This window comes from Kogia breviceps, chromosome 14 (assembly GCF_026419965.1).
Source record: "Kogia breviceps isolate mKogBre1 chromosome 14, mKogBre1 haplotype 1, whole genome shotgun sequence".
Classification (NCBI taxonomy): Eukaryota; Metazoa; Chordata; class Mammalia; order Artiodactyla; family Physeteridae; genus Kogia; species Kogia breviceps.
The window spans coordinates 75,229,025-75,255,290 of NC_081323.1; the positions used below are offsets into that span (position 1 = coordinate 75,229,025).

General features: G+C 50.9%; 1 protein-coding gene across 2 annotated transcripts in view; it reads left to right on the forward strand.

The window, feature by feature from the left end:
- The window catches only part of ITGAL (integrin subunit alpha L), a 43,359-nt gene extending 17,821 nt beyond the window's left edge, over window positions 1–25,538 (forward strand). The window contains exons 12-31 of one of the 2 annotated variants that reach the window (XM_059036173.2): window positions 1,112–1,263; window positions 1,599–1,736; window positions 2,131–2,328; window positions 2,453–2,583; window positions 4,321–4,481; window positions 4,587–4,738; window positions 6,566–6,655; window positions 9,243–9,296; window positions 9,392–9,462; window positions 10,007–10,148; window positions 12,284–12,394; window positions 12,806–12,885; window positions 13,001–13,087; window positions 14,620–14,695; window positions 19,949–20,062; window positions 20,300–20,356; window positions 20,452–20,550; window positions 20,962–21,057; window positions 22,037–22,147; window positions 24,127–25,538. In XM_059036173.2, coding sequence (XP_058892156.1) covers window positions 1,112–1,263; window positions 1,599–1,736; window positions 2,131–2,328; window positions 2,453–2,583; window positions 4,321–4,481; window positions 4,587–4,738; window positions 6,566–6,655; window positions 9,243–9,296; window positions 9,392–9,462; window positions 10,007–10,148; window positions 12,284–12,394; window positions 12,806–12,885; window positions 13,001–13,087; window positions 14,620–14,695; window positions 19,949–20,062; window positions 20,300–20,356; window positions 20,452–20,550; window positions 20,962–21,057; window positions 22,037–22,147; window positions 24,127–24,300 — 2,294 coding nt within the window. In that variant the 3' untranslated portion in view covers window positions 24,301–25,538. Of the gene's footprint in view, window positions 1–1,111; window positions 1,264–1,598; window positions 1,737–2,130; window positions 2,329–2,452; window positions 2,584–4,320; window positions 4,482–4,586; window positions 4,739–6,565; window positions 6,656–9,239; window positions 9,297–9,391; window positions 9,463–10,006; window positions 10,149–12,283; window positions 12,395–12,805; window positions 12,886–13,000; window positions 13,088–14,619; window positions 14,696–19,948; window positions 20,063–20,299; window positions 20,357–20,451; window positions 20,551–20,961; window positions 21,058–22,036; window positions 22,148–24,126 lie in introns of both variants that reach the window. The other variant, XM_059036172.2, reaches the window with a different exon arrangement.
- Window positions 25,539–26,266: the final 728 nt, after the last annotated feature.

Genomic DNA, 26,266 nt, shown 5'->3' on the forward strand with positions numbered 1-26,266 from the left:
TTTTTTTTCTTGAGGCATAGTTGATTTACAATAACATATTTGTTTCAGGTGTACAAGATAGTGGTTCAAAAGTTTTATAGATAATGCTCCATTTATAGTTATTATAAAATATTGGCTATATTCTCTGTGCTGTACAATCACCACTCCTTATATTTTTTTTAATTAATTAATTTTTGGCTGCGTTGGGTCTTCGTTGCTGCGCACGGGCTTTCTCTAGTTGCGGCGAGCGGGGCCTACTCTTCATTGTGGTGCGCGGGCTTCTCATTGCGGTGGCTTCCCTTGTTGCAGAGCATGGGCTCCAGGTGCACGGTGTCAGTAGCTGTGGCACACAGGCTCAGTAGTTGTGGTGCATGGGCTTAGTTGCTCCTCAGCATGTGGGATCTTCCTGGACCAGGGCTCGAACCCGTGTTCCCTACATCGGCAGATGGATTCTTAACCACCGTGCCATCAGGGAAGTCCACCACTCCTTATGTTTAAATTTCAGTATTTTTATTAGGCTGTGTCTCCATGCTGATTGAGTTGTGCTACCTTACCAAACTTTTTCATTGAAACGCATCTTTAATCTTTTCTACCAAATTTTTCTGCAAAAATGTTCACACTTTGAGAAAAGTTAATCTATCATCTATAAAGAGATTGGTTTTAAGAAGTTAGGTCATGCAATGTAGGGGCTGCCAAGTCTGAAACAGGGCAGGCTGGCAGTCTTGAGGCATCTGCTGCTTTATTTTTAATCTTCGTGCAAACTTTGCCTTCTTCTTACTAATATATTCCGTTTCATTTTACTCTTAAAAAAAAAAGAAGGTAGTCTCCTTTGTAAACCCTTAGGTGAACTGAGCCTCAGGAAGATGTTTACCCTGAAGTACGCGGCTGCTTTGTCCTGCGCATGCGTGTTGTCCACTGTTTGAGAGATGCAGTCCCGGACCCTGACGGCAGGGTTTGTACTCCTCGGAGCACATGGCAGCTCTTCTCGGGAGAAGGTCATCTGGCCGTCTCAATGCATCTTTGCTGCTAACCCAGCTTCCCAGGGTCTCTGCCGTCTTTCCCCCTGGGTTTTAGCTTCGTTCAGCAGCCGTTGTGTTCCTAACTCCAAGCCCCGCGCTCGCTCTCTCCTCAGGCTACACGGTGATCTGGCTGCCCTCCCGACGGACCACATCGCTGCTGGCAGCTGGAGCCCCCCGATACCAGCACGTGGGGCGGGTGTTGCTGTTCCAAGAGCCAAAGGGCGGAGAACCCTGGAGCCAAATCCAGAAAATAGATGGGATCCAGGTGAGTGCGATTGCAGGGGCGTCCGCCCAAGAGGGGGCTGGAGTGACACTAGTTATGCTTCCTGCTGTCTTCCGAACACGCATCCGCTTGCTGAGCACACGCCCTGTGCCGAGCACTGTCGCATTTGTTCCCCTGCCAAGCCTCTGACGTTAACCTTGTCATCCCCACTTGCCAACTTAAGATCCCAACTTGTCCGAATTCATACGGGCTCTAAGTGGGATCCAGGACTTGGACCTTCCTTTGAGGGCTTAGAGTAAGATGGATATGGTGCACTTGATGGGGAGGGAGGTGTCCTGCTCTAGGTTTCTTCCCCAAACGTCTTCCTCTCCCTGCAGATTGGCTCTTATTTTGGTGGCGAGCTGTGTGGCGTTGACATGGACCAAGATGGGGAGACAGAGCTGCTGCTGGTTGGAGCCCCCCTGTTCTATGGCGAGCAGAGAGGAGGCCGGGTGTTTATCTACCAGAGAAAAAAGGTGGGGACCAGGACAATGAGTGGAGAATGTGGGAGAAAGAGACTCCCTTGCCTTCTCAGGTCTCAGTTATTCTGAAAGCCTTTCCCTGCCTGATCATGTGTTAATCAGACCTTTAGAACAACGACAAGCAATAGCAGACATGCGGAGGTGGGTAAAATGTGTGCAAGGCCCAGTGCCAAACTTTGTATACATAGGATACCTCGTGTGATTCGCACATACACCTCCTGGGGTACTATGAGCTTTATTTTACAAATGGCAACGTCGCAGCTCAGCAAGGCCAGGCAACTTTCCAAAGGCACAAAGTCACACAGATAACAAAGGTGGGGAATTCCCTGGCGGTCCAGTGGTTAGTGCTGAGTGACTGAGGTGGACCTGTTGCCTTGCTCCTTCCCAGCTGGGGTTCGACATGGTCTCAGAGCTGCACGGGGATCCCGGCTACCCCCTTGGGCGATTTGGAGCAGTCATCGCTGCCCTGACGGACATCAATGGGGATGAGCTGATGGACGTGGCCGTGGGAGCCCCTCTGGAAGAGCAGGGGGCTGTGTACATCTTCAATGGGCAGCAAGCGGGGCTGAGCCCCTGGCCCAGTCAGGTGAGGTACCCATTCCCAGGCACCTGGCAGCCACCAAGCCCCAACCCCACTCCTCAGCCCGACTCTTTCCGCCCTTCCGCCCGTCCTCTCCCCAGCTTAGCATGAATTTCTCTCTTGGTGTCAGCGGATAGAAGGGACCCGGATGCTCCCAGGAATTCGATGGTTTGGACGCTCCATCCATGGGGTGAAGGACCTTGATGGAGACAGCCTGGTAGATGTGGCTGTAGGGGCTGAGAGCCAGGTGATCATGCTGAGGTAAGATGGGACTCCTGAGTCCTACCTGAGGATGATTTCAGTCCTCATCCTTTCAGCAGTTACGATGTACTAGGCATTGTGCTAAACGCTTATCGACATCGGCACATTTGGTCCTTGTCTCAACCCTGTGAGCTTGGTTCTCCTTTTATACTGGCTTTGTGTCTGGCTCCAGGTTAAACAGCTGCTATTCAGTGACAGACTGGGATTTGAACCCAGGCCTATCTAACACTAAAACCTCCTAGAGAGACGTGGGATGGCTTTAGAACCTGGTGACCTGGATTCAAGTCGAAGCTCTGCCGTTGACTTCTTGGGTGATCTTACCCCAGTCACTTCGCTTCTCAGGACCTCAGTTTCTTCATCTTCGAAATGGTGATGGCATTTCCTGCCTGACCCAGATCTTAGAGTCACTGGAAGCCTCATGTAACGTCATCTAGTGACTAGATACTGTCTTCAATATGGAACAAGGCATTGGCTACAGTGTATGTGTGGGGAAACATATAATAAAAAAGTAAAACAAATAAATAGATTACAATTGTGATAAGTGCCATGAGGGACATGAACAGGGTTCTGTGAGAGAGAATAGCAGGGGAGACCTACTGTAGACTGGGTGGCCAAGAAAGGCCTTTCTGAGGAACTGGGACTTGAAAGATGAGAAAGAACCAGGTTTGCTGAAATCTGGGGTAAGAGCTTTCTATGTCGAAAGCCCAGGAGGTGCCAAGGCTGTAAAGCAGACAAAAGTGTGACGTGTTCGAGGCACGGAAATAGGGTCAGTGTGGTAGGAGGTGAGACTGGAGAGGAGGGACTTCCCTGGTGGTCCAGTGGGTAAGACTCCATGCTCCCAATGCAAGGGCCTGGGTTCAATCCCTCGTGGGGAACTAGATCCCACATGTCTCAACTAAAGCTCCCCCCGCATGTAGTACTGAAGATCCCACGTGCCACAACTAAGAACCAGTGCAACCAAAAAAAAAAAAAAAAAAAAAAGACTGGAGAAGCAGGTGGTATGGCACAGACAGTGAAAAGTTTAGATTTTATTCTGAATACCATGGGGCATCCTTGAAAGGTTACTGGCATGGAAGCTCAATATCTTTGTTCCCTGACCCGGGACTTGAACCTGGGCCCTCGGCAGTGAAAGCCCCGAGTCCTAACCACTAGGCCACCAGGCAATTCCCTGACTTTTCTTTTTATAAATTCATTCATTCATTCATTCATTCATTTTTATTTTTAGCTGCATTGTGTCTTTGTTGCTGCATGCCGGCTTTCTTTAGTTGTGACGAGCGGGGGCTACTCTTCGTTGAGGCACGTGGGCTTCTCATTGCGGTGGCTTCTCTTGTTGCGGAGCACGGGCTCTAGGCTTGCAGGCTCAGTAGTTGTGGCGTGCGGACTCAGTAGTTGTGGCGCACGGGCTTAGCTGCTCCGTAGCATGTGGGATCTTCCTGGACCAGGGCTCGAACCCATGTCCCCTGCATTGGCAGGCGGATTCTTAACCACTGCACCACCAGGGAAGTCCCGACTTTTCTTTTTAAAAGCTCATTCTTCTGAGAATGAGGAATGGGTCAGAAGGCTGCTACGGGGAGCCCTAATGAATTATCATTATTATTTTCGTTGCAAAGAGACAGTGACATTGAGGTCTGCTTTAGGGAAGGGGAGTCCTCTGGACTCTGCTAGCTGGAGCCCCAGACCTGGCTGGGGATGGCAGCTGAGGCTGAGGGAGAGCGTTGGTTGTTTCCTTCCCTGAAGCTCCCGGCCTGTGGTGGATATCATCACAACCATGTCCTTCTCCCCGGCCGAGATCCCAGTGCATGAAGTCGAGTGCTCGTATTCCACCAGCAACAAGAAGAAGGAAGGCGTTAACATCACAGTCTGTTTCCAGGTCAAGTCTCTCATCTCCCATTTCAAAGGTCAGTGCTGTCTTCCTGCTTCCCAGAGCAGCTGCCTGCCACAAATCCAGGCTCACGGCCCCAGGATCCACCATCATTCAACTCTTGCCTTTCCACCCCGCCCAGGGCACCTGGTTGCCAACCTCACTTACACTCTGCAGCTGGATGGCCATCGGACCCGAAGCCGGGGGTTGTTCCCAGAAGGGAAACATGAGCTCAGCAGGAACACAGCTGTCACCTCAGTCAAGTCCTGCACTGGGTTCTGGTTCCACTTCCAGGTAAGGAGCCAGCAAGGCTGCTCAGGGCAGGGAAGGGGCAGACAAGCTGACCGCAGCAGGAGGCAGCCCCAGTGCCAGGCTTGGCTTCACTGCTGTCCAGCACAGGTCACAGGTCACCTTGATCTCCTGGTCCTACCGTTTCCTCTTCTGTACCACAGTAGTAACAATACCTTCAGCATATTTTCTTCTAGTCCTTAATCCACATCCATAGGCATTTTAAAGATGATTACAATTGAAAAGTACTTACCGTTTTTTCCCTACTCTTTTCACACATCATATATTAATGCTGCAGCCCAGCTTGCAGATTATTTTTCATGGCCACAGAATATTCAGTCCTATGGAATATTCGGGCGCAGTGGTGTGTCACTATTTGCCAGGTACACATGGTCATTTATTATTATTATTATTATTTAACTATTTATTTATTTATTTGGCTGCACCAGGTCTTAGTTGCGGCACTCGGTATCTTCGTTTGCTGTGTGGGTCTTTTATTATTAACATCCATCCCAGGGCTTCCCTGGTGGTGCAGTGGTTAAGAATCCGCCTGCCAACGCAGGGGACATGGGTTCGAGCCCTGGTCCAGGAAGATCCCACATGCCGCAGAGCAGCTAAGCCCGTGCGCCACAACTACTGAGCCCAAGTGCCACAACTACTGAAGCCCGAGTGCCTAGAGCCCATGCTCCGCAACAAGAGAAGCCACCGCAATGAGAAGCCCGCACAACGCACAAAGAGTAGTCCCCCGCTCGCCACAGCTAGAGAAAGCCTGCACACAGCCACAAGGACCCAACACAGCCAGAAATAAATAAATAAATGTATTTTTTTGAAAAAAAATCCATCCCAGAAAGAATTTTTTTAAGTTCTTGTTAGTTTAGATAACTGCCAAAATACCCAAATTCCGTTTGCTTATACCAGTTCTGTATGAAATAAGATTGATATTAAATTTTATTCTGGCCTCAAATATTTCATAAGAGACTGAATATGTGATTGGTATACTCAGTATAAGATTTTGAAGTTTGTTTTCAAGTTATGGGAAATTTCAGACACACAAAAGTAGCAAAAGAGTTTAATGAACCGCCAAATAGCCATCACCCACTTTCAACATTTATCAGCTCACGATCTCATCTCATTCAGAGCCCCTCTGCCTCCTCACACCCCTAAACCCGCATTACAAGATTTGGAAATTTTAAACATAAATTTGCCAGAGAAGATGCACTGTGACATGATGGAAAGACTTTAGACTTGGGAGTTGGACAGGTCTGGGTTCACTTCCTAGTTCCAGTCCTTAGGAAAATTGTGTCACCTTTTTATGCCTCACTTTCCTCGTCTCTAATGTGGGGATAATAATGTCTCCCTCTTCGAATTGGGGAGAACTTTAGGTGAGGACAAAAAGTCCTCCAAAGGGAGCGTCTCCAAAGTGTCAGGCACTGGTGATAACGTAAAAGACTGAGACCCACCCCTGTTCTCAAGGAACTGGGATATTCTACTTATTCTAGAGTATTCTTTTCTTGTGCAAATTTTGATAATGGTTGCTAGAGGAGTTTGACAAAGATTCAGGGACTTCTGTTGGGACTCGGTGGGGAAAAGGGTCGTGGCTGATGACAGACGACTGCCTTGGCGTGGGGCTGGGATGGACACTCGTACTGAGAAGCAAGCTGGGCATATTATAAGCACCGGATGTATAGTAAACGTATTTCCACTCCTGGTAAGGTCTCAGACAACCAGCTACTGGAATTTCATCATTTATAAAGTATGGACCAGTTGTGCCTTTAACTGGAAGTGTGGTAAAGGTTAAACTCATGACATAGGGTGTATTCTTATTGCCCTCAGGTGTGCACTCAAGACCTCATCTCTCCCATCAATGTTTCCCTGAATTACTCTCTCTGGGAGGAAGAAGGGACGCCGAGGGACCAAAGGGCGGTAAGAAGAGATCAGCTGGAGAAACTGATAGGAAATAAGGGAGAATAGAAATTCAATTTCGCAGGATTGTATTACATTGGCTTCAAGCAACAGAAACGAAATATGCTTACTTAAGCAGAAAGGAGTCTATGGGAGTTTGTATTTAAGAGAAATGTGGGAAACTGGGATTGGGAAGATGGAGGACCAGGGTGGGTGGAGGCTCTGGCGGCTCTCAAGAGGAAGAAATAATGGACGGACTTCCCAGGGCACGGCCCCTTCCGGGAATCTGCCCCCACCGCCCCCCACCCCCTCCACCGCCCCTCTGTACATCAGCTTCAGACCTCATTAGGTTTCCAACATGGGGCGAATTCTAACAGGTCAAATTACAGGGAGAGAACACCAGAAAGCCTAGGACCATCCCTTATCTGTGGAAGGACAGGGTATCCGAAGTAGCCTTCTCGCCCAAGGGTATTCCGTTGAGGGCAGGTAGTTCCCTCAAAGCCTAATTGGGGTGCCCTTGTTAGGTAAAAGAAGAGGAAAACACTCTCTATCCTAGTCTCCTGGATCACACGCTCCCTACCCAGTGCCAAAAGCCTAATTTCCTCTTCTGAAATCCTTGACACTTAGCTGGTGGTTTGGCTTCTGTTGGAAGGCAGCAGGGTCTGATGGAAAGAACCTGGGCCTGGAAGCCTGAAGATGTAGATTTTTTTTTGTAAAAGAAGAGGAAAACACTCTCTATCCTAGTCTCCTGGATCACACGCTCCCTACCCAGTGCCAAAAGCCTAATTTCCTCTTCTGAAATCCTTGACACTTAGCTGGTGGTTTGGCTTCTGTTGGAAGGCAGCAGGGTCTGATGGAAAGAACCTGGGCCTGGAAGCCTGAAGATGTAGATTTTTTTTTTTTTTTTTTTTTTTTTTTTTCTGGCACAAGCAGGTTTGTCTTTCTCTGGGACTGTTTCTGCACCTCTGAAATGAGTTGCAACATTCGGAGGCCCCTTCCGGAGGCAGAGCACGGTGACTGATAAGCACACTCTTCCTTGTGGTTTTTGGCAGCTTGCACTGAGTGCCCTGCCCCCCAACCTGCCACCCACTCAGGATGTATAGGGACAACCAGCAGTTTCTCCCATCGGCACTAATTTTAAAAAAAGAAAAAAAGTCAAACTGTGTGGTGCAGCAACTCAGGCTTAAAAAGAAACCTGGGAATTTTCTGGTGGTCCAGTGGTTAGGACTCCAAGCTTCCACTACAAGGGGCACGAATTGGATCCCTGTTTGGGGAGCTAAGATCCCGCAAGGTGTGTCGCCCGGCCAATAATAATAATAATAATAATAATAATAAACAAATTAAAGGCTAATTTTAAAAAAAGAGAGAGACCTGAGGTCACAGTTGTCAAAAAGTCTTCCTGGGGGAAGTGTCATTGGTTCCGGATCTTGCAGAATGAGTAGATTTTGGGTAGGTTGAGAGAGAAGAGGCACGATTTTAAGTTCGGGGGAAATGGGGAGGTGGGCTTAGCTTCTGGCAGGACAACTGAGCAAGACAGAGGCCCTGGGTGCCCCTTTGGAGACAGGCTGTGGTCTGGTGGGTGGTGGGAAATCTGCGTGGGAATGTTGGGGTGGCTGCAAGCAGTCAGCAGAATCTGCCAGGAGCCCCACCCTTAGCGGAGAGTCTGGAGGCTGCTTGGCAGATGGCCTGGGAGTGGAGGAGGCTGGAGCCTCTCGAGAACATACGGTCGATCACCCATAAAACAATCCTGTGTCACCATTACCCTCAACTGCCTAATATGGCTTGCAAGGCCGGGGGGGAATCTGGACCCTGCTTCTCTCTCCTTCCCCTCCTGACACGTGGCACTCCAGCCAGTCTGAGTATCTTCCTGCTCCTTACACGGGCACAATCTCTCTTGCCTTGGCCTTCACATAAACTGTTCTTTCTTCGTCTCTTTCTGTTCTCTTCACCTGGCTCCCTCCTCCTCACCCTGTGGATTTCAGTTGAGATGCCATCCCTTCAGGAAGCTTCCCTGATCTCCAAGCTTAGGATAGGATCCCCTTCTACATCCTCTAAACATACCCTGTACTTGTCCCATCCTCACACTTGAGGATGCTGGACCATTTTTCCCACCAGCCTGGGAGGATGGGGAGTGTGTCTGTTCTGATCTCTGGTTGGGGGATCTGGCCCAGAGCAGAAATGTTGGAAATGTTGAAAAAACTGGCCTTGACCTGATAAGAGATGGAGTGCTGGGGTTCACGGAGGAGAACCACAGGAGGAGCTAGTCCCAGGCAGGCGAGTCTAGAGGCTGCACGGCCAGGTGTTGCTCCCAGCAGAGGCTGGGAGAACCTGGAGGAGCTGCTCGGTCAAGGCCCAGATCTCGTGGCCAGGACAGGAAGTGGACACCCTGAGCCTCCCTCAAGGAACTGCCACCAGAGGAGTGTGGCACAGACAGCCTTGGGCTGAGTCGGGAGGTTGGGGCCTGACCCGGGAAGGCATTGGCTCCTGAGAGGACCCCGACCACAGCCAGCCCAGCTGAGCGCCAAGCTCTGAGCCCCTCCAGCTCTCCTCCATCAGTTCTGCTACCTCAGCTATTCTCTCCTGTCTCCCCCTCCTCCGTGCTCAGCAGGGCAAGGACATCCAGCCCATCCTGAGGCCCTCACCACACTCGGAGACCAAGGAGGTAAGAGGGGGAGAGGGGAAGGCAAAGAGGCCAAGGTCTAGTCCTCCTGGGTGTGGGGATCTGAGCCTCCTGGTCCTTTCTTCTTGGCCTTTCAGATCCCTTTTGAGAAGAACTGCGGAGAGGACAAGAAATGTGAGGCTGACCTGGGGCTGACCTCCACTGCAAGGTCTGTAAGGCCTCCTATTTCACTCGATGTTTTCCCGAGGCAGCTCCTGTGTATAGAAAGAACACAGGACCTCAGGTCGGAAGACCCCCACGGTCACTGACTCCGTTTGTTGTCTGGGCCTTAGTTTCCCCCTCTGAGAAATGCTGGTGCCTTGCAGCTCTCCTATCAGGAATAGATGAGATCGCAAAACTTAAAGCCTATGCATAGGAGCTTTTTTGTGTGTGTGTGTGTGGTATGTGGGCCTCTCACTGTTGTGGCCTCTCCCGTTGCGGAGCACAGGCTCCGGACGCACAGGCTCAGCGGCCATGGCTCACGGGCCCAGCAGCTCCGCAGCATGTGGGATCTTCCCGGACTGGGGCACGAACCCGTGTCCCCTGCATCGGCAGGCGGATTCTCAACCACTGTGCCACCAGGGAAGCCCTAGGAGCTTATTTTTGTGTATTTCTTTTTTCTGGCCTACCGGATCCCTTGGTTCTGAAAGTCCCCACCTCTGATCCTGCTTCCTTTGTTGGCCCCCATAACTTTGCCCCGATCCTCCCCCCAGATCCGGAGTCCTGCGTCTGACCCCCTCCGCCAGCCTCTCTGTGGGGCTGACACTGAGTAACTTGGGAGAAGATGCTTACTGGGTCCACCTCAGCCTGAGCTTCCCTCGGGGACTCTCCTTCCGCAAAGTGGAGACACTCAAGGTGAGCGAGAGGGTGGGGTCTGCCCGCGGATCACATGCCAGGCTTGTCCTGCCTCTTGGAACCCCAGGTGGTCAGGACAGCCTGAAGATGTGGGCGGAGGTCTTTGGACCACCTCTGGGTTCTCAGCCTGATGGCCACCCTCAAGCTGTGTGAGCTGAGATACAAGGTTCATCCTCTGTGAGCCTCGGATTCACGACCAAGAAATGAGGCTGAGGACAGCACAGGGTTAGAGGGTGGCATGAAATGGAGAGTGTGACAGAGGCTCATGGACCTGGTGACCAAGAAGGTGTCCACAGGTTCAGGGAGACTGAGCTACCTTCCTCCTAAAGGTGACCAACCTGTCTTTGAGGGACGGCCTGGGTTGTTTTATTATTTTATTTTATTTTTTCTTCTAATTTTATTGAGATATAATTGGCATACAGCACTGTATAAGTGGAAGGTGTACAGCATAATGATTTGACTTACATATATCATGAAATGATCATCACAATAAGTTTAATGTATATGCATCATCTCGTATGGCTACAAACTTAAAGAAACAGAAAAACCATTTTTGTGTGCGATGAGAACTCCTAGGATTTACTCTCTTGAGCTGGGTTATTTTAAGTACAGCTTTTATGTTTTAAATTACTGTGACAAAAGTAATACATGGTCACCACCGCAGAAACTTGGAAATTACAGAGAAGTTTAAAGAAGACAAACACCCGTACTTATACAACCCACAATTATGACTTCTAATATTTTGGTGTTTATCCTTCTGTGTATCTATACACATAGGTATAAATTATTGATACATTGTATATTTATTCTATATTTTAACTAATTGGCATTTTGCTCTCCATATGGTTATTTTTCCTCCATGTTTATTTAAAAATTTAGAATTTTGAAACTTAAAAAAAAAATGTTGAGGGCTTCCCTGGTGGCGCAGTGGTTGAGAATCCGCCTGCCGATGCAGGGGACACGGGTTCGTGCCCCCGTCTGGGAAGATCCCACGTGCCGCGGAGCGGCTGGGCCCGTGAGCCATGGCCGTTGAGCCTGCGCGTCCGGAGCCTGTGCTCCGCAAAGGGAGAGGCCACAACAGTGAGAGGCCCGCGTACCACAAAAAAAAAAAAAAAAAAAAAAAAATGTTGAGCCATACAATTTTTGTCTTTTTATGTCTGTCTTACATCACTTAGCATGATGTTCTTCACCTTAGCATTGTTTTTGAGGTTCATCCCTGTGAGAGCAGGTATGAATTTCATTCCTTTTTAATGCTAATATTCCATCACATAGATACACCACATTTTGCTTATCCGTTCATCTGTTGATGGATCCTTGAATTATTCTTATACAGCAACATTAAATGCTTTCTTTAGGGGCATCTAGTAAAGTGACTGAGAACTTGAGATCTGGGGTCAAACAGACCTGTATTCAAGTTCCTACCAGATCCCGGCCAGGTTACCCAGTTGTGAGACTGGGGGAAAGTCTCTCGACTGCTCTGAGACTCTATTTCCTTATCTAATTTTCTTCCCAATCTGAACTGAAATCTGTCGCTCCCAGACAGTGATGAAGATGAAGGGTTTTGTCCTCCTTAGCCCAGGATCAAGGTCATTTTGTAAATGGTTGCTGAATGTGTGGATGTAGCGGCATTTTAACTCTCTCCTGTGATTGTACCATGATTCACTGAACCATTCCCACCTCTTTGGATCGTTTGATCACTTCCAGTTTTTCCCTGTGATAAACAGGATTGCAGTGAATGTCTTTTTGTTTTGTTTTGTTTTTTTGTTTTTTCTTTGGCGGTACGCGGGCCCCTCACTGTTGTGGCCTCTCCCGTTGCGGAGCACAGGCTCCGGACGTGCAGGCTCAGCGGCCATGGCTCACGGGCCCAGCCGTTCGGCGGCGTGTGGGATCCTCCCGGACCGGGGCACGAACCCGTGTCCCCTGCATCGGCAGGCGGACTCTCAACCACTGCGCCACCAGGGAAGCCCTGCAGTGAACATCTTTGTACTGAACCCATGGCTGTACCCCTGACTCTTCGGCCCCACCTTTCTGCAAATGTGCCCTGGCCACAGGGAGGGGGCCTGAGGGTTGGTGATCTCTGGGGAGCCCTTAGCCTTGCCCACTAAAACGCTCCTTCTCTCTCTTCTCACCCCCAGCCTCACAGCCAGATACCTGTGAGCTGCGAGGAGCTTCCCGAGGAGGCCAAGCTTCAGAGCAGGGCCCTCTCTTGCAATGTGAGCTCTCCCATCTTCAAAGCAGGCAGCTTGGTGAGTGCTTCCAGCCCCCAGGAGTCAAGCAGCCAAGGGGCTGTAAGCTCAGGAGGGGAGGGAGCTCCTGGCTCTGGGGAAGGTGAAGGTGATTGGGAAGGCAGGGCTTATCCCTACCCCCAAGAGAATGTGTGCAGAGGTGTCCTGGGTCGTGTTTGAGAGCCTGGACTTTGGAATCAGAGAAACCCAGGCAGGGTTAGGTCATTCATTTTGTGACCTTACACCCATGCGTTAACCACTCAGAACCTCGGTATCCTCATCTCTACAATGGGGCTAAAACACCCAGCCCAGGGCTTGAGATAAGCTGTCACTGTGAGTATGGCAGTGGGGGCATGGGGGCTGTGAGGGGCTGAGGTGGCCCCCTGAGGGCCAGGCGCCTTCCTTCTTCATTCCCCTCTCCTCCCCTGACAGGTTGATATCCAGGTGATGTTTCATACGCTGCTGAACAGCTCCTGGGGGGACTTTGTCGAGGTGCACGCCAATGTGAGCTGGTGAGCAGGCCCCAGGCAGGCCCCTGCCAGCATCCCCTCCCACCCTGGCCTCAGACTGTCACATGATCCTCGCCAAGCCGTCTCCTAACGCCGCCCTCTACCTTGCCCCCTGCAGCAACAATGAGGACCCAGGCCTCCTGGAGGGCAACTCGGCCACCACCAGCATCCCAGTCTTGTACCCCATCAACATCCTCACCAAGGAGTGAGTCCTGAGCAGCTGTCCCCCCTCTCCTCCCACCTCAGCCTCCCCACCCAGGGCCCCAGCCTTCCTCCCAGGGCTACCCCTCAAAGCCCCCCTCACCTCTTTCCTAGAGCCCCAGGGTGATTAGAACTGATTCTAGCTACAATCTCAGCAGTTTTCGACACTCAGTAGAGTGAAGGCCCTTGAAGAGTTCTGAGTCAGGTCGATACTTACTGACGGACGAAAACGTGCACTGAATGCTGACCTGATGTGAGCTTCTGCTCCAGCAGCACTGCGCTGCTGAGGGCTTTCCCTGGAGCTTTCGACACCTCGCGAGGCACCTTGCCTCTCTCTATTTACTGACGAAAATGAGGCTCAGAGAAGGGAGGAATCTGTCCAGAGTAGTACAGCTAGGAAGTACTGACACCAGGATTTGAACTTAAGTCTGTCTGACTCCAAACTCCAGCCGAGCTCTTGAACATTTCCAGCCGTGCTAGATTCCCTCTTCCCTGGGACCAAGAGTGCCGGAAGAGATAGAAGAGTTTTCACAATGACCCTTGCCCACAGAGAGCGAATGGTCAGGTTGGAGAACCCAAACACACAGAGTAAGTGAGTCTCAGATTGCTGTGGCAGGAAGGACCCGTGGGGATCACTAGTTGGGTTTTCTCATTTACAGAAAAGAGGATGAAACCAGAAAAGGGAAGTGGCGTTTTTAAGTCGGCTCAGTGAGATAAGGGCGGGACCGTGTCTGAGCCTGGGGTCCCCGGTGCTTTTGAACGTAAATGCCAAACACAGTATTGTCTGAGGTGTGATATGAAATTAGAGCCAGGAAAGATGACGTGAGTTGGAGGAGACTTGAAAGGAGTCACGCAGAATAGGGGCTTGAACTGGGGTCTGGAGCACGTGGAGGTTCAGATAAGGGCTAGGAAGGAAGGCAGCCGTTCTTATCAGAGAGACTAGCAAAGGGGAAGGCATGGGGGAGGCAAACAGTGGGGCAGATCCGGGGAGCAGGGAGTGGGCAGGCCCAGAAGATGGCAGGTATTTGTGGCGAGCAGTGGGCAGGCGGACTCGGAAGCGGGCAGTTCTGGATATGGGGGAGCTTTGGACCTGACCCTTGTGGGCAGCAGGGAGCCACCGATGGCTTCGGAGGAGGTGCGTGGCAGGATCAGAGAGTGATATTAGGAAGGTCATTAGACGGATGGGGTGGGAGAGCGAGCCAGAGGCTGGTGCACTTCGCGAGCAGATGAGCAGTGGGGCCCAAGGACAGTGGAGGCCCCGGCGAGGTGGCGTCTCGTGGGGAGAACACAGCTCCAAAAGCCATCCACTTGTGTTCCAGTCCTTGTCCCCCACTGCGGGACTTCGGGTAAGACTGACCCCTTCAGTGAGCCCTAGTTTCCTCAAGAGCAGAGCGATTTCAGGATGACATGAGACCGTGCCTGCGCCGTCTCTAGCACAGTGGCTGGCACCTGCGGGGCTTCCCCCGGCCCGGGGCCCCCTGGGCGACTGGGTTGCTGTCTTCTCCAGCTCCTTCAGCTGCTCCTCTCTCTCCACAGCCAGGAAAACTCCACGCTCTATATCAGTTTCACCCCCAAGGGTCCCAAGATCCACCATGTCAAGCACATCTACCAGGTACGAACCTCAGTGTGAAAGGGTCCTTAGAGGTTTCACGTTCAGCCCCATCCTGAGGACCAAGGATGCAGAGACCAACTAGACCCAGTCCCATCCTCAACGGGACCAGCTGTCCACCTCGTTCTGTGATCCTTTCCCTGAAATGCTCCCAGTGGCGCACACTCACCGGCTCCTTTCCAACTCTGGATAAATTATTTCTGGAATCACAGAACTTGAGAGCCAGAAGGGCTCTGAGAGAGAACCTAGTTTGGGGGTTGTTGTTGTTTTAATTTATTTTATTCAAGTATAGTTGATTTACAGTGTCGTGGGGTGTTTTTTGTTTGTTTGTTTTTTGTTGTTTTTTGCGGTATGCGGGCCTCTCACTGCTGTGGCCTCTGCCGTCGCGGAGCACGGGCCCTGGACGTGCAGGCTCAGCGGCCATGGCTCACGGGCCCAGCTGCTCCACGGCATGCAGGATCTTCCTGGACCGGGGCATGAACCCACGTCCCCTGCATCGGCAGGCGGACTCTCAACCACTGCGCCACCAGGGAAGCCCTGTTTTCGTTTTTTGAAGTAGAAAGTTCCCATCTATTTTAGGATTCAATTATATAGACATTTGATCTCCTAATTGCGTTCTCAGTTAGGTACAGAATCAGATTCATGTTTTCCAGAGAGAACCTAGTTTGGGGTTTTTTTTGCGGCACTTGTGAGGCTTTTAAAGGGATCTTACTTCCCCAACCAGGGATCGAACTAGGGCCAGCAATGAAAGTGCCAAGTCCTAACCACTGGACTGCCAGGGCATTCCTGAGAACCTAGTTTTTATTCAAACATTTAATGAGCTGCCATTCTAGTTTAGGTACTTTCCTAGGTGGTGGGGCAGCAGTAAATAAAACAGGGTCCGCGACCACTCACCAAACCCAAGTTCTGAGCCTGGACCTCTCTATACATGCAAGCCCTGTAATTCACACCCAACCGTGAGAGCCTGTAAGACAGGCAGTGTCGTTCCCATTTTACAGATGAGAAATCTGAGGCATAGACAGGTCAAGTAACTTGCCCTGGTTACCCAGCTAGTAAGGGGAACAGGTCAGATTCAAGCACTTACTTGTATACAAAATCCATGTGTTTAAGTTAATGGTCCTCATTTCTCCTGCAATGTTCGGTGCTGTAGTAGAGTCTTCATTATGGGGAATCAGAAGAGGGAGGCCGCCCCCTGAGTTTAAACCTTGAGGCGTCTAGGGCTTTCTGGAGGTTACCTCAGAGAGGAGAAGGTTCTGAACAAGCCAAGAGCATTTTCATTTTACCGTAGGGGAAACCGAGGCCCCAAAGAGGCGCCATCTTCCCCAAGGCCGCACTGAAGTCAGGGCCAACTGGGCAGTAGCCAGCGGGGAAGGACCCCACACAGTTCGTGCCCCTTCTGAACAAAGGTGGGAGCCATCTCACCTTGACACCTCGATGTCAGGAGAGGAGGGGCCTTTGGGAAGGTCAGATTCCCATTTGCATTGAAATAGAACGTTCTGAGTGACCAGTGGAGTTGGCGTCCAGTGTCTTTCACTGGGATGGCTCTGGGCTCCCTACGGAGGTCGACCAGGCCAGTCCTTTTACCACCAGAAGAGCGCGAAAGAGTCCGACAAACCCCAACTCTGTCGCTTGCGCTCTGTATGACCCTGGGCCAAGGATTCACCTGTCCATGCCTCAGTTCCCCACTGTGACAAGTGAGGGTTGGGATAAGAATTTCACAGGTGGTCGTGAGGTTTAAATGGGTCACCTGCTTCCTCTAGAGTGCTTGGCTCAGTGCCTGGGGACATGGAGGTCGCTACAGGGGTGAGGTGGGTGTCATGCTGCAGCCCTGGCCCTCCCAGCTACTTGGAAACCTTACATTCTTGCCTCACCAGGGCTAGAAGCCTCCAGCCATCTTCAGCCATGCATTTTCCTCGCTACTGCCTGGCTTCCCAAGCAGCCACTCTTGCTAACGGCCCTAATGGTCTCCATTTTAGCTAAACCCAACACGGCATGGGTCATGGGTGATCCTGTCCCTCCTTCCTGAAGCTGTCCCATTATTCAGGCCCTGTTTGCCTCAAGGAGGTCAGCTCTAATAACTAAGGTTTACTGTGGGCCAAACAGGCATGGAAACCCAGTGAGAGCTGGCCAGCTGGGCCACTGGATCTCCTTCCTCATGGTCTTCTGCTCGCCTGGCTGGTTAGGAACATAGGCTTCATCCAGACCCGAGATCTTTTTGAAGCTCTGCCACTTAAAGCTGTGTGACCTTAGGCAGCTTACTTAACCTCTCTGAGCCTCGGTAAAACGGGGATAATAACACCTACCTTATGGGGTTGTCAGGAGGCACAAATGAGAAAATGCAATTTAATTTAATTTTTTTTTTTTTTTTGGCCATGCACCCGTGCCCTCTACAGTGAAAGCACAGAGTCCTAACCACTGGACCACCAGGGAATTCCCAGAACATGCAGTTTAAGAACTTAGCACAGTGCTGACACAAACGGTGTCAGTCAACATTGGCTGTTTTTAGCATTGTTATTTTCCCCATCATCCAAGGAAGGTGATAGAACAGAGTGGTTCCAGTCTCTGGAGTCACAGCCTGGGTTAAAATGCCAGCTCTACTACTTGATAGCTTCAGACAAATTAGTGAATCTCCCTGAGCCTCAGTTCTCTCATCTGTAAAATGGGGATGATAGTACTGCCCACCACATAGGAATATTGAAAGAACTAAATGAGATCATGAATTTAGTGAGGCTCAGACGAGGCCTAGCATGCTAAGTGTTCATCAGGTGGGGATTGTTACCACCTACGTGTTCCAACCCTCCGTCCTCTGCTTTGTCACCATCGCCATTGCCTCCTAGCAGATTCGGGGCTCTGGGCTTGCGCTACTGATTGTTCTGTTGTGTCTGTTTCCACTAGGTGTGTCTCACTTCCAGGGTCAGTGTCCCCCTTCCAAATGACAACTCTGAACTGTGTCCCTCTTGCTCCTCCAATGCACCCGCAGCTGGTCACTGATCTCCCCTGGGATGTCTTCCTAGCATCTTTCTTTGTTGTTGCTGTCTTTTAATGGTTTTATTGAGATAGAATTCACATACCAATTTACCCATTTAAAGTGTACAATTCAATGGCTTTTAGTATATTAACAAAGTTGTGCAACCATCACCAGAATCTAATTTTAGAACATTTTTATTCCTCCAAAAATAAACCCAGTACCTATCTGCAGTCACACCCCCTTCCTCCCTCCCCCAGCACCTAGCAGCCACTACTTTTGTCTCTATAGATTTGCCTATCCCGGACATTACATATAAGAGGAATCATACAGCATGTGGTCTTTTGTTACTGGATTCTTTCACTTAGCATAGTATTTTCAAGGTTCATCCATGTTGTAGCATGGGTCAGTATTTCATTCTTTTTTTTGGCGAAATAATATTCCTTTGTAAGACAGGCCACACTTGATTTATCCATTCTTCAGTCTATGGACATTTGGGTTATTTCCATTTGGGGCTATTATGGATAATGCTGCTAGAACATTCCTGTACAGGTTTTTGTGTGGACATATGTTTTGTTTCTCCTGGATATATAACTAGGAGTACAATTGCTCCTCTTGAAGCTTTGGTCTCAGGATGTTCGAAACCAAATTTATCATCTTCCTGTAAGCCAGCATCTCCTTTGGTTTGCTTAGAATCCTTTTTTTTTTTTTTTTTTTTTTTTTTGTGGTACGCGGGTGTCTCACTGTTGTGGCCTCTCCCGTTGCGGAGCACAGGCTCCGGACGCGCAGGCTCAGCTGCCATGGCTCACGGGCCCAGCCGCTCCGCGGCATGTGGGATCTTCCCGGACCGGGGCACGAACCCGTGTCCCCTGCATCGGCAGGCGGACTCTCAACCACTGCGCCACCAGGGAAGCCCTGCTTAGAATCCTTTAAAAGCACCACCTTTTCCTCAAGCAAAACTTCCAAGTCTGGGTGAACGTCTCCTTCCTCTGTACTTGCTTCCACTGCCTCCTCAGGTCCTGTTGCCTATATCCTCTTCTCTCTTCTGACCTCACTACTGCTCAGACTGAGTTCCTCATCTTCTTGCAGCTGGACTATGGCACGGGCTCCCAGCTTCTTTCCCTTCCGTGCCTGCAGTGGGTGCGACCCCCTGGAGCCATCTTCCCCTTGGCTGCCTTCCAGGACTGCCCATTGCTTAGTCGTTGGTCCCCTGACTGCTGGCCCTCCAGCCTCTGGACACCAGAATCTCATCCCAAGTCTCCTTTCCAGACTTATCTCCTATCTCTCCTTCCCAGGCTCCCTATCCTCTGGCCACATCACACTCACCTGGTGCTCTCCTAATTCCCTGCATTTTCTCTTCCCGCTGGCTTACCCCGTCTTTATCTGTTAATCTCCTCTCTACCTTTTACAGCTAAATTCAAATTCTGCCTTTAACATTAGGCCATTTAAATTTAACTTAACTGATGCTTTTAAAGTGTCCACAAATGTTTGTTGAATGAATAAATGATAGAACCCCACAAACTGGATATGTATTTCCCTACTTGACCTCCCTGCGATTCATTGGTGCTACTCCTGTGTCACTTTCTTCTACATTTCTGGGTCTTCCAGCCCTAGCACAGACAGATCGTTTTTATAAAAGGCACTTAGGAGATGCATTTTTTTAAAAAATCTTGGCTGCGCCGCACAGCTTGTGTGATTTCAGTTCCCTGACCAGGGATTGACCCCAGGCCACAGCAGTGAAAGCCTGGAATCCTAACCAGTAAGCTACCAGGGAACCCCCAGGAAACGTTTCTTAAATAAATTCAGTGCACTTGCCAAAATGTTTTTCCCAAATAATTTTTGCATCTATCCTTGTTAAATGTCCTTCCTTCTTTCACTCATTCAAAAAACTACTTTTTGCGAGGCTGGTTATGTGCTGGGTGGTGTGTCAAGGCCTTAGGGAACTGCAGGTGAAATGAGCCGCAGCTCCTGCCCTCTCACAGCTCACAGTCTAGGGGGAATATATGCACACAAGCAGATGCTTTGCCATCTTGCTGGGGAACGAGGGTGCTGTGGGAGAGTCAGCCAAACCTTCAGGGATGATGTTTGAGCGGTACCTTGCAGGATGGGCAAGGGTTAGCCACACGGAGGAAGCAGAGAAGCGCGTGGAACCCATGCTGTAAGGGTATGGTTGACCATTGACCGCTGCCTAACAAAGAGCGGGCCCTTGGATCGCAGCCAAGGAGGATTGGATCTGGGGTGGCCGTTGGGGTGGCATTCAGGGCTCTGCAGCCCCTTGTCCTCTGTACCAGGTGAGGATCCAGCCTTCTGTCTATGACCACAATGTGCCCGCCCTGGAGGCCTTGGTTAGGGTACCACAGCCTCACGGCGAGGGGCCCATCGTGCACAAGTGGAGCGTGCAGATGGTGAGTGTGGCCCGAGCAAGGGCGCGCGGGTCTCGGGGGGTGAGCTCATGACGTGGGGTTGGCGGGAGATGTGTGGGGACAGGAGTGAGCATGATTGAATCTGCCAGGGGCCAGTGGGGGAGAACTGGGGTGCAAGGTGGTATCTGAGAGTGGGGAAGAATGCCAGGTCTGGCCTCAAGGGGCTGGCGTCCCCTCTCAGCTCTGAACTAACTGAAGACCTCGCCTCCTCCTTCCCAGGAGCCTCCTGTCACCTGCCACCGTGAGGATCTGGAGAGTCCGTCTGATGTGGCTGAGGTGTGGGCCCGTGACCTCAGAAACTGGGATGGGGGCTGGCCAGAGGGCAGGTGGGAAGGGACCTCCCTGACCCCCAGCTTTCCTTCTTCCCGCAGCCTTGCTCACTTGGAGCCGAGTTCCGCTGCCCAGTGGTCTTCAGGCAGGAGACCCTCGTCCAAGTGATCGGGACGGTGGAGCTGGTGGGGGAGATCAAGGTAGCTGACAACAGACTCCAAGTGGTTCTGGGGGGTCCTCGAGGGGTGGAGGGTGGGCTTCCCCCCGCCAGAGAGCCTCCCTGCGCTTTTTGTTCTGTCTTGAGGAAATAGCCCCAACGTTTACACAGTTGCCAGTGAAAGAGGACCGTGATTTGTTTAAAATTTGCAGGACTGTTTTCAGGGGCCTACAGATAATTCCTAGGTGTTCTTTATAGGAAAAATGTCCTCCCAACAATGGCAAATGGCACTTTAGAACACTCCAGGAGAGAATGGGGTAGAGCTGGCGCACCCACTAGGACCCATTTTCCTCTGCCTCTGCCCCTTGAGTTGCACTGGGGGGCAGAAGTCAGTGGGTTCTGGGTCCTTCTTCCCTCTGGCCTGATGCCCCACCCCCACCCCTCCTTCCCACAGGCCTCCTCCATGTTCAGCCTCTGCAGCTCCCTCTCCATCTCCTTCAACAGCAGCAAGCACTTTCACCTCTATGGCAGCAATGCCTCCCTGGCCCAGGTATTTCTCTACCTCCTCAGAAGACCTGGAAACAGAGGGCAGCAGAGGAACGGGAGGAACCCAGGGCAGAGCTAGGAGAGCTGGAGCTGGGAGTGTGGGCAGCCACAGAGGAGAAGGTTTGGGCTTTAGTGCAGTAAGAACCTCCCCACAGGGCTTCCCTGGCGGCGCAGTGGTTAAGGATCCGCCTGCCAATGCAGGGCACACGGGTTCGAGCCCTGGTCCGGGAAGATCCCACATGCTGTGGAGCAACTAAGCCCGTGTGCCACGACTGCTGAGCCCGCGTGCCACAACTACTGAAGCCCGTGCACCTAGAGCCTGTGCTCCGCAACAAGAGAAGCCACCGCAATGAGAAGCCCGCGCACTGCAACGAAGAGTAGCCCCCACTCGCCGCAACTAGAGAAAGCCCGCGCGCAGCCACGAAGACACAATGCAGCCAAAAATAAATAAATTAAAAAAAAAAAAAAAAAGAACCTCCCCACAGCCAGAGCCATCAGCCTTGGCACAAGCAGACCACAAGGTCAAGATGGGTTTGATGGCAACTCAGCCAAGGGGCTCCCACCCCACACGCAGGGCATGATGGGAGGGGCCCAGCATGTGCAGACCCCGGCTTTGAGAGAGTGGGCGAGACAGTTTTAAGAGCAGGAAGCTCAGAGCAGGAGAAGGGAAGGGGCAGCTGAAAAAGTAAGCAGAAGCCAGATTCTGAAAGGCATTGCGTGCTGAGCTGGGGTTCTGGCATTTCATCCTGGGGCTAAGGGAAGACTTAAGGGTTTAAGGGGGCCGTGGTGCATATTTGCCTGTTCATTCTGGTGGCTGCAGTGCAAGGTGTACTGGAGAGGGGGTCTGGCCCAAGCCCCATGTCGTGCGTGACACAGTCCAGATGGGACATGCGGAGACCTAGGGATTGAGGCCAGATTCACAAGAAATGTCAGGGGTGGGAACGGCTTCTTCCCTGCACTCCCCACCTCTCCTCTCTCCCCAGGTCATCATGAAGGTCGACGTTGTATATGAGAAGGAAATGGTCTATCTCTACGTGCTGAGCAGTATCGGGGGACTCTTGTTGCTGCTACTGATTTTCTTAGCTCTGTACAAGGTAGGAGCTTCTGTGAGGAACGGGCACCCAGCCAGGCTGGGGAGAGTGGAATTGGCAGGGGTCACGAGCAGAATACCAAGATGAGGGGGCTTTAAAGCCAGAAGGGGCCTCAGCCTACTCCTTCTTCTACAGATAAGGCTACTGAGGCCCAAAGGGCAAGCAAGACTTTACCCGCATCCGTCAGCAAGCACTGGCAGAGCCAGACCTGGGTACCCAGGGAGAGGAAGGAGAAGGAATGTCCCACATATTGAGGGCCAGGCACTGGGATCCGGAGGCACAGAACACACACACGGTCCATGCCTTTGAGATGCTCACAGTCCGTGGGGGAGACATGATGGGGGCTATACTAAGTGCTCTGGGCCTATAACACAGGGACCTAACTGAGGCTGGGGGGAGTCCAGGAAGGCCTCTCAAGAGAGATGGCCTTTGAGTTGGGATTTGAAGGATGAGTAGAAGTCAGCCAGATGAAGAGTGCTGGAGGGCAGCTGTTCCACGTGAAAAACTCAAATATTCCAGAAAAGAAAACACAGAGAATCAAAGTTTCTCCCTATTGCAATCCCAGAGGGTTGTCATTAACAACCATTTTGTTTATATTCCTCCATGTTCTAATTTTATTGTTAACGTATATGTGAATGTGCGAGCATGAGAGAGAGAAAGAGGAAAGCCAGTGGATGTGTGCATGTGCACAAAACATTACTGTATATTCTGCTTGGGAGCTTGTATTTCCCGCTGGATATTATATCTTAATGTCTTTCTGTCTGAGCACAATCAGATTTGCCTCTTGCTCTTTAGTTTTGTTTTTTTAATTTTTAAAAAAACGTATTTATTTTTTGGGCTGCGTTGGGTCTTCATTGCTATGCGTGGGTTTTCTCTAGTTGCGGCGAGGGGGGGGCTACTCTTTGTTGCGGTGCGCGTGTTTCTCATTGCGGTGGCTTCTTTTGTTGCGGAGCACGGGATCTAGGCACACAGGCTCAGTAGTTGTGGCGCACGGGCTTAGTTGCTCCACAGCATGTGGGATCTTCCCGGACCAGGGCTCAAACCCATGTCCCCTGCATTGGCAGACAGATTCTTAACCACTGCACCACCAGGGAAGTCCCTGCCTCTTGCTTTTTAACCCGGGTGGTTTTCTACTGTCTGGATGCCTCACCTTTTATTTAACAAGATCCTTACTGACGAACGTTCAGATTGTTTGGAATTGACCTTTTTGTCAAACTGTGTGCCAAAAGGCGCTTTTTAAATTATTATTATTTTTTTGGCTGCATTGTGTCTTCGTTGCTGCACGCAGGCTTTCTCTAGTTGCGGCGAGCGGGGGCTACTCTTTGTTGCGGTACACGAGATTCTCATTGCGGTGGCTTCTCTTGTTGTGTACCATGGCCTCTAGGTGCACGGCCTTCAGTAGTTGTGGCGCACGGGCTCAGTAGTTGTGGTGCATGGGCTTAGTTGCTCTGCGGCATGTGGGATCTTCCTGGACCAGGGCTTGAACCCGTGTCCCCTGCATTGATAGGCGGATTCTTAACCACTGTGCCACCAGGGAAGTCCCCAAAGGCTCTTATTACCAACATCTTTGCACACTTGTCCAGATGTTTTCTAGAATCAATTCCTAGAGCTGGTATTACTGAGCCAAAGAATATATATCTTTTGAGCTTTCACCAGAGAGTGCATGGCCCCTACTAATAAGCCCTATATAAGTTCAGGCTCTTGCTGTTAGTAGTACTAGATATTGTCAAATCACCCACCCGCAATAATGGTACGTGACATTTTGATGAGCCTCAGGAATGAACTATTAAACGTACAGTTTTTTAACATATTGCCAAGAAGCAGGTGTGACAGATCCCCTCACCCCATCCCCAGAGCAGATGCTATCTGTCTGTGGCATGTGTGACTTATCCCTATAAACGGTACTTTCATGTTTTGCCGGGGCCGAAGGGTCCAAAGGGCTCTGTGGACTCTTTGTTTACTCAAGTCTTGTCTTCCTACAGGTTGGTTTCTTCAAACGGAACTTGAAGGAGAGGATGGAGGCGACCGTAGATGCTTCAAATGAAATCACTGGAGAAGACGCTGGGCAGCCGGCGTCTGGGGAAGAAGCCAAGGACCCGGGCTGCCTGGAGCCCCTCCACATGGAGGAGGCCCGGGACGGAGGTGGCAGGGACTGAGGTGCAGGCTGGATGCAGAAGGCCCAGGACTGGACTCAGGATGCCTGGTGCCAGCCTGCCTCTACCTGAATTTCACCATGTGTCCTTGGGCAAGTCACTGCCCCTCCGTGAGCCTCAGTTTCCCTATCTTGAACATGGGCCCATTCCTGCCTGCCTCCTTTGCAGGCTTATGGTGAGGAACCTTTGAGGGATGGGCCAGGAAGGCCACGGAGGTGAGGCCTTGTAATTATCATGTGGTCCTGGCTCCCACCGGCCCCTGTTAGTTTCCTTCCCTGGAAGAGAACATCTGATCTAAATTTGGAGAAAGGGTAATCTCAGGACCCAGCGACACTCCAGGCCCTCATACCCAACTGCCCTTGGATGTCCACAGAGGCCTCAAGCTCCCAGAACCTTGCCTTGCATCCTCTCCTGCCTGGAATCCAGTCAGCTTTCAATTCTCCTACCAGAGAGCAAATCTCATCTGTGTCACTACACTGCTCCTGCAAACCCCTTGCCCTTTGGCTAACAGTCAGATTCCTTAATAGGCCTTCCAAAATCTGCAAAACTGGTCTGTTTCCTTCCCAGCCTCTTCTAGAGACATCCCGCCTCCCTTTCTAAGCGCCAGTTAACTAGCCTTTTCACCTGCCCAGCTCCTTCCTGGCTTACGGCCTTCACCCAGACTCTTCTCACTTCCTGGAACATTCCTCCTGCCTCCTTTTCCTGCCCAACCCTCTCTCAGCCTTCAGATCTCAGTTCACACATAACTTCCGCAGGGCAACCCCCCAACCCCAACTCAGTTTGGTTCCCATATTATACATGCTTACACTAGCCCGCACTTGTCCTGCATAGCACCGATCATATTCGTTAATTGTTAAGTGATTTACTTAAATTAAACAGTGGATGCCGGGGGGGTAAGGATCATACCTTTCTTGTTCACCTTTGGACCCCCGGTGGTATCACGGAGCCAGACACATAGTAGGTGCTTGAGACAATTTCACTGAATTGTGAGGGTGCCTGTGGGAAGATAGAGAAAAAAGATTGGATGGGCCCCATGGCAACCCCTTCCGACAAGGCTCAGTCTGCCCCAGGCGCCTGCCCCCTCCCTCCACAGCCCCACCCCGGGACTCCATCACATCCCACTGTGGCGCCCACCATGAGATTGTGAGCTCAAGGATGGAAACTCTGTCCGTTTACCTGGCGCCCAGTGCCAAGCACAACGCCTGTACATATTTACCAAATAAATGTGAAATTCTGCCCAATTTTGTGTGTTTTTGTGCTGGTGCAACATTCCAGCCTGGCTCGATTAAATGAAAATTTCCTGGAATTAAATGGGAATTCCAGTGGTTAGAACTTGGAGCTTTCACTGCCAAGGAGCTGGGTTCGATCCCTGATCGGGGAACTAAGATCCCACAAGCCACGTGGCATGGCCAAAAAAAAAAGAACATTTCCTTCTCAACCCTCCCACTAAGTGGGACCAAAACAGCCAAATCTTTTTTTCTTTCCCCCCCTTTTTTTTTCTTTTTTTTTTGCGGTACGCGGGCGTCTTACTGTTGTGGCCTCTCCCGTTGCGGAGCCATGGCTCACGGGCCCAGCCGCTCCACGGAACGTGGGATCCTCCCAGACCGGGGCACGAACCCGGGCCCCCTGCATCGGCAGATGGACTCTCAACCACTGAGCCACCAGGGAAACCCCTCCTTCTCCTTTTATAATTTACCGTGATGACCCTCAAACTGACATGTGCCGGACATTGTCAGTTCATTCAAAAGGACCAGCGAGAAAGGCACAGGAAGCAAGGAAAGGTTAGGGAGGCATTGACAATTTATTAAGCTGTGAGACTCGACCTTCTCTGATACCCCCGCTTTAAAATTTATTTTTAATTGAGGTATAGTCGATTTATGCCCTCCTCCTTTTTTAAAAGAAATGGTTGCTGGGCCTTGACCCTGAAACTGCCTCTCCACGCCCCCCTCCCCCACTGCCTTAGAAGGAA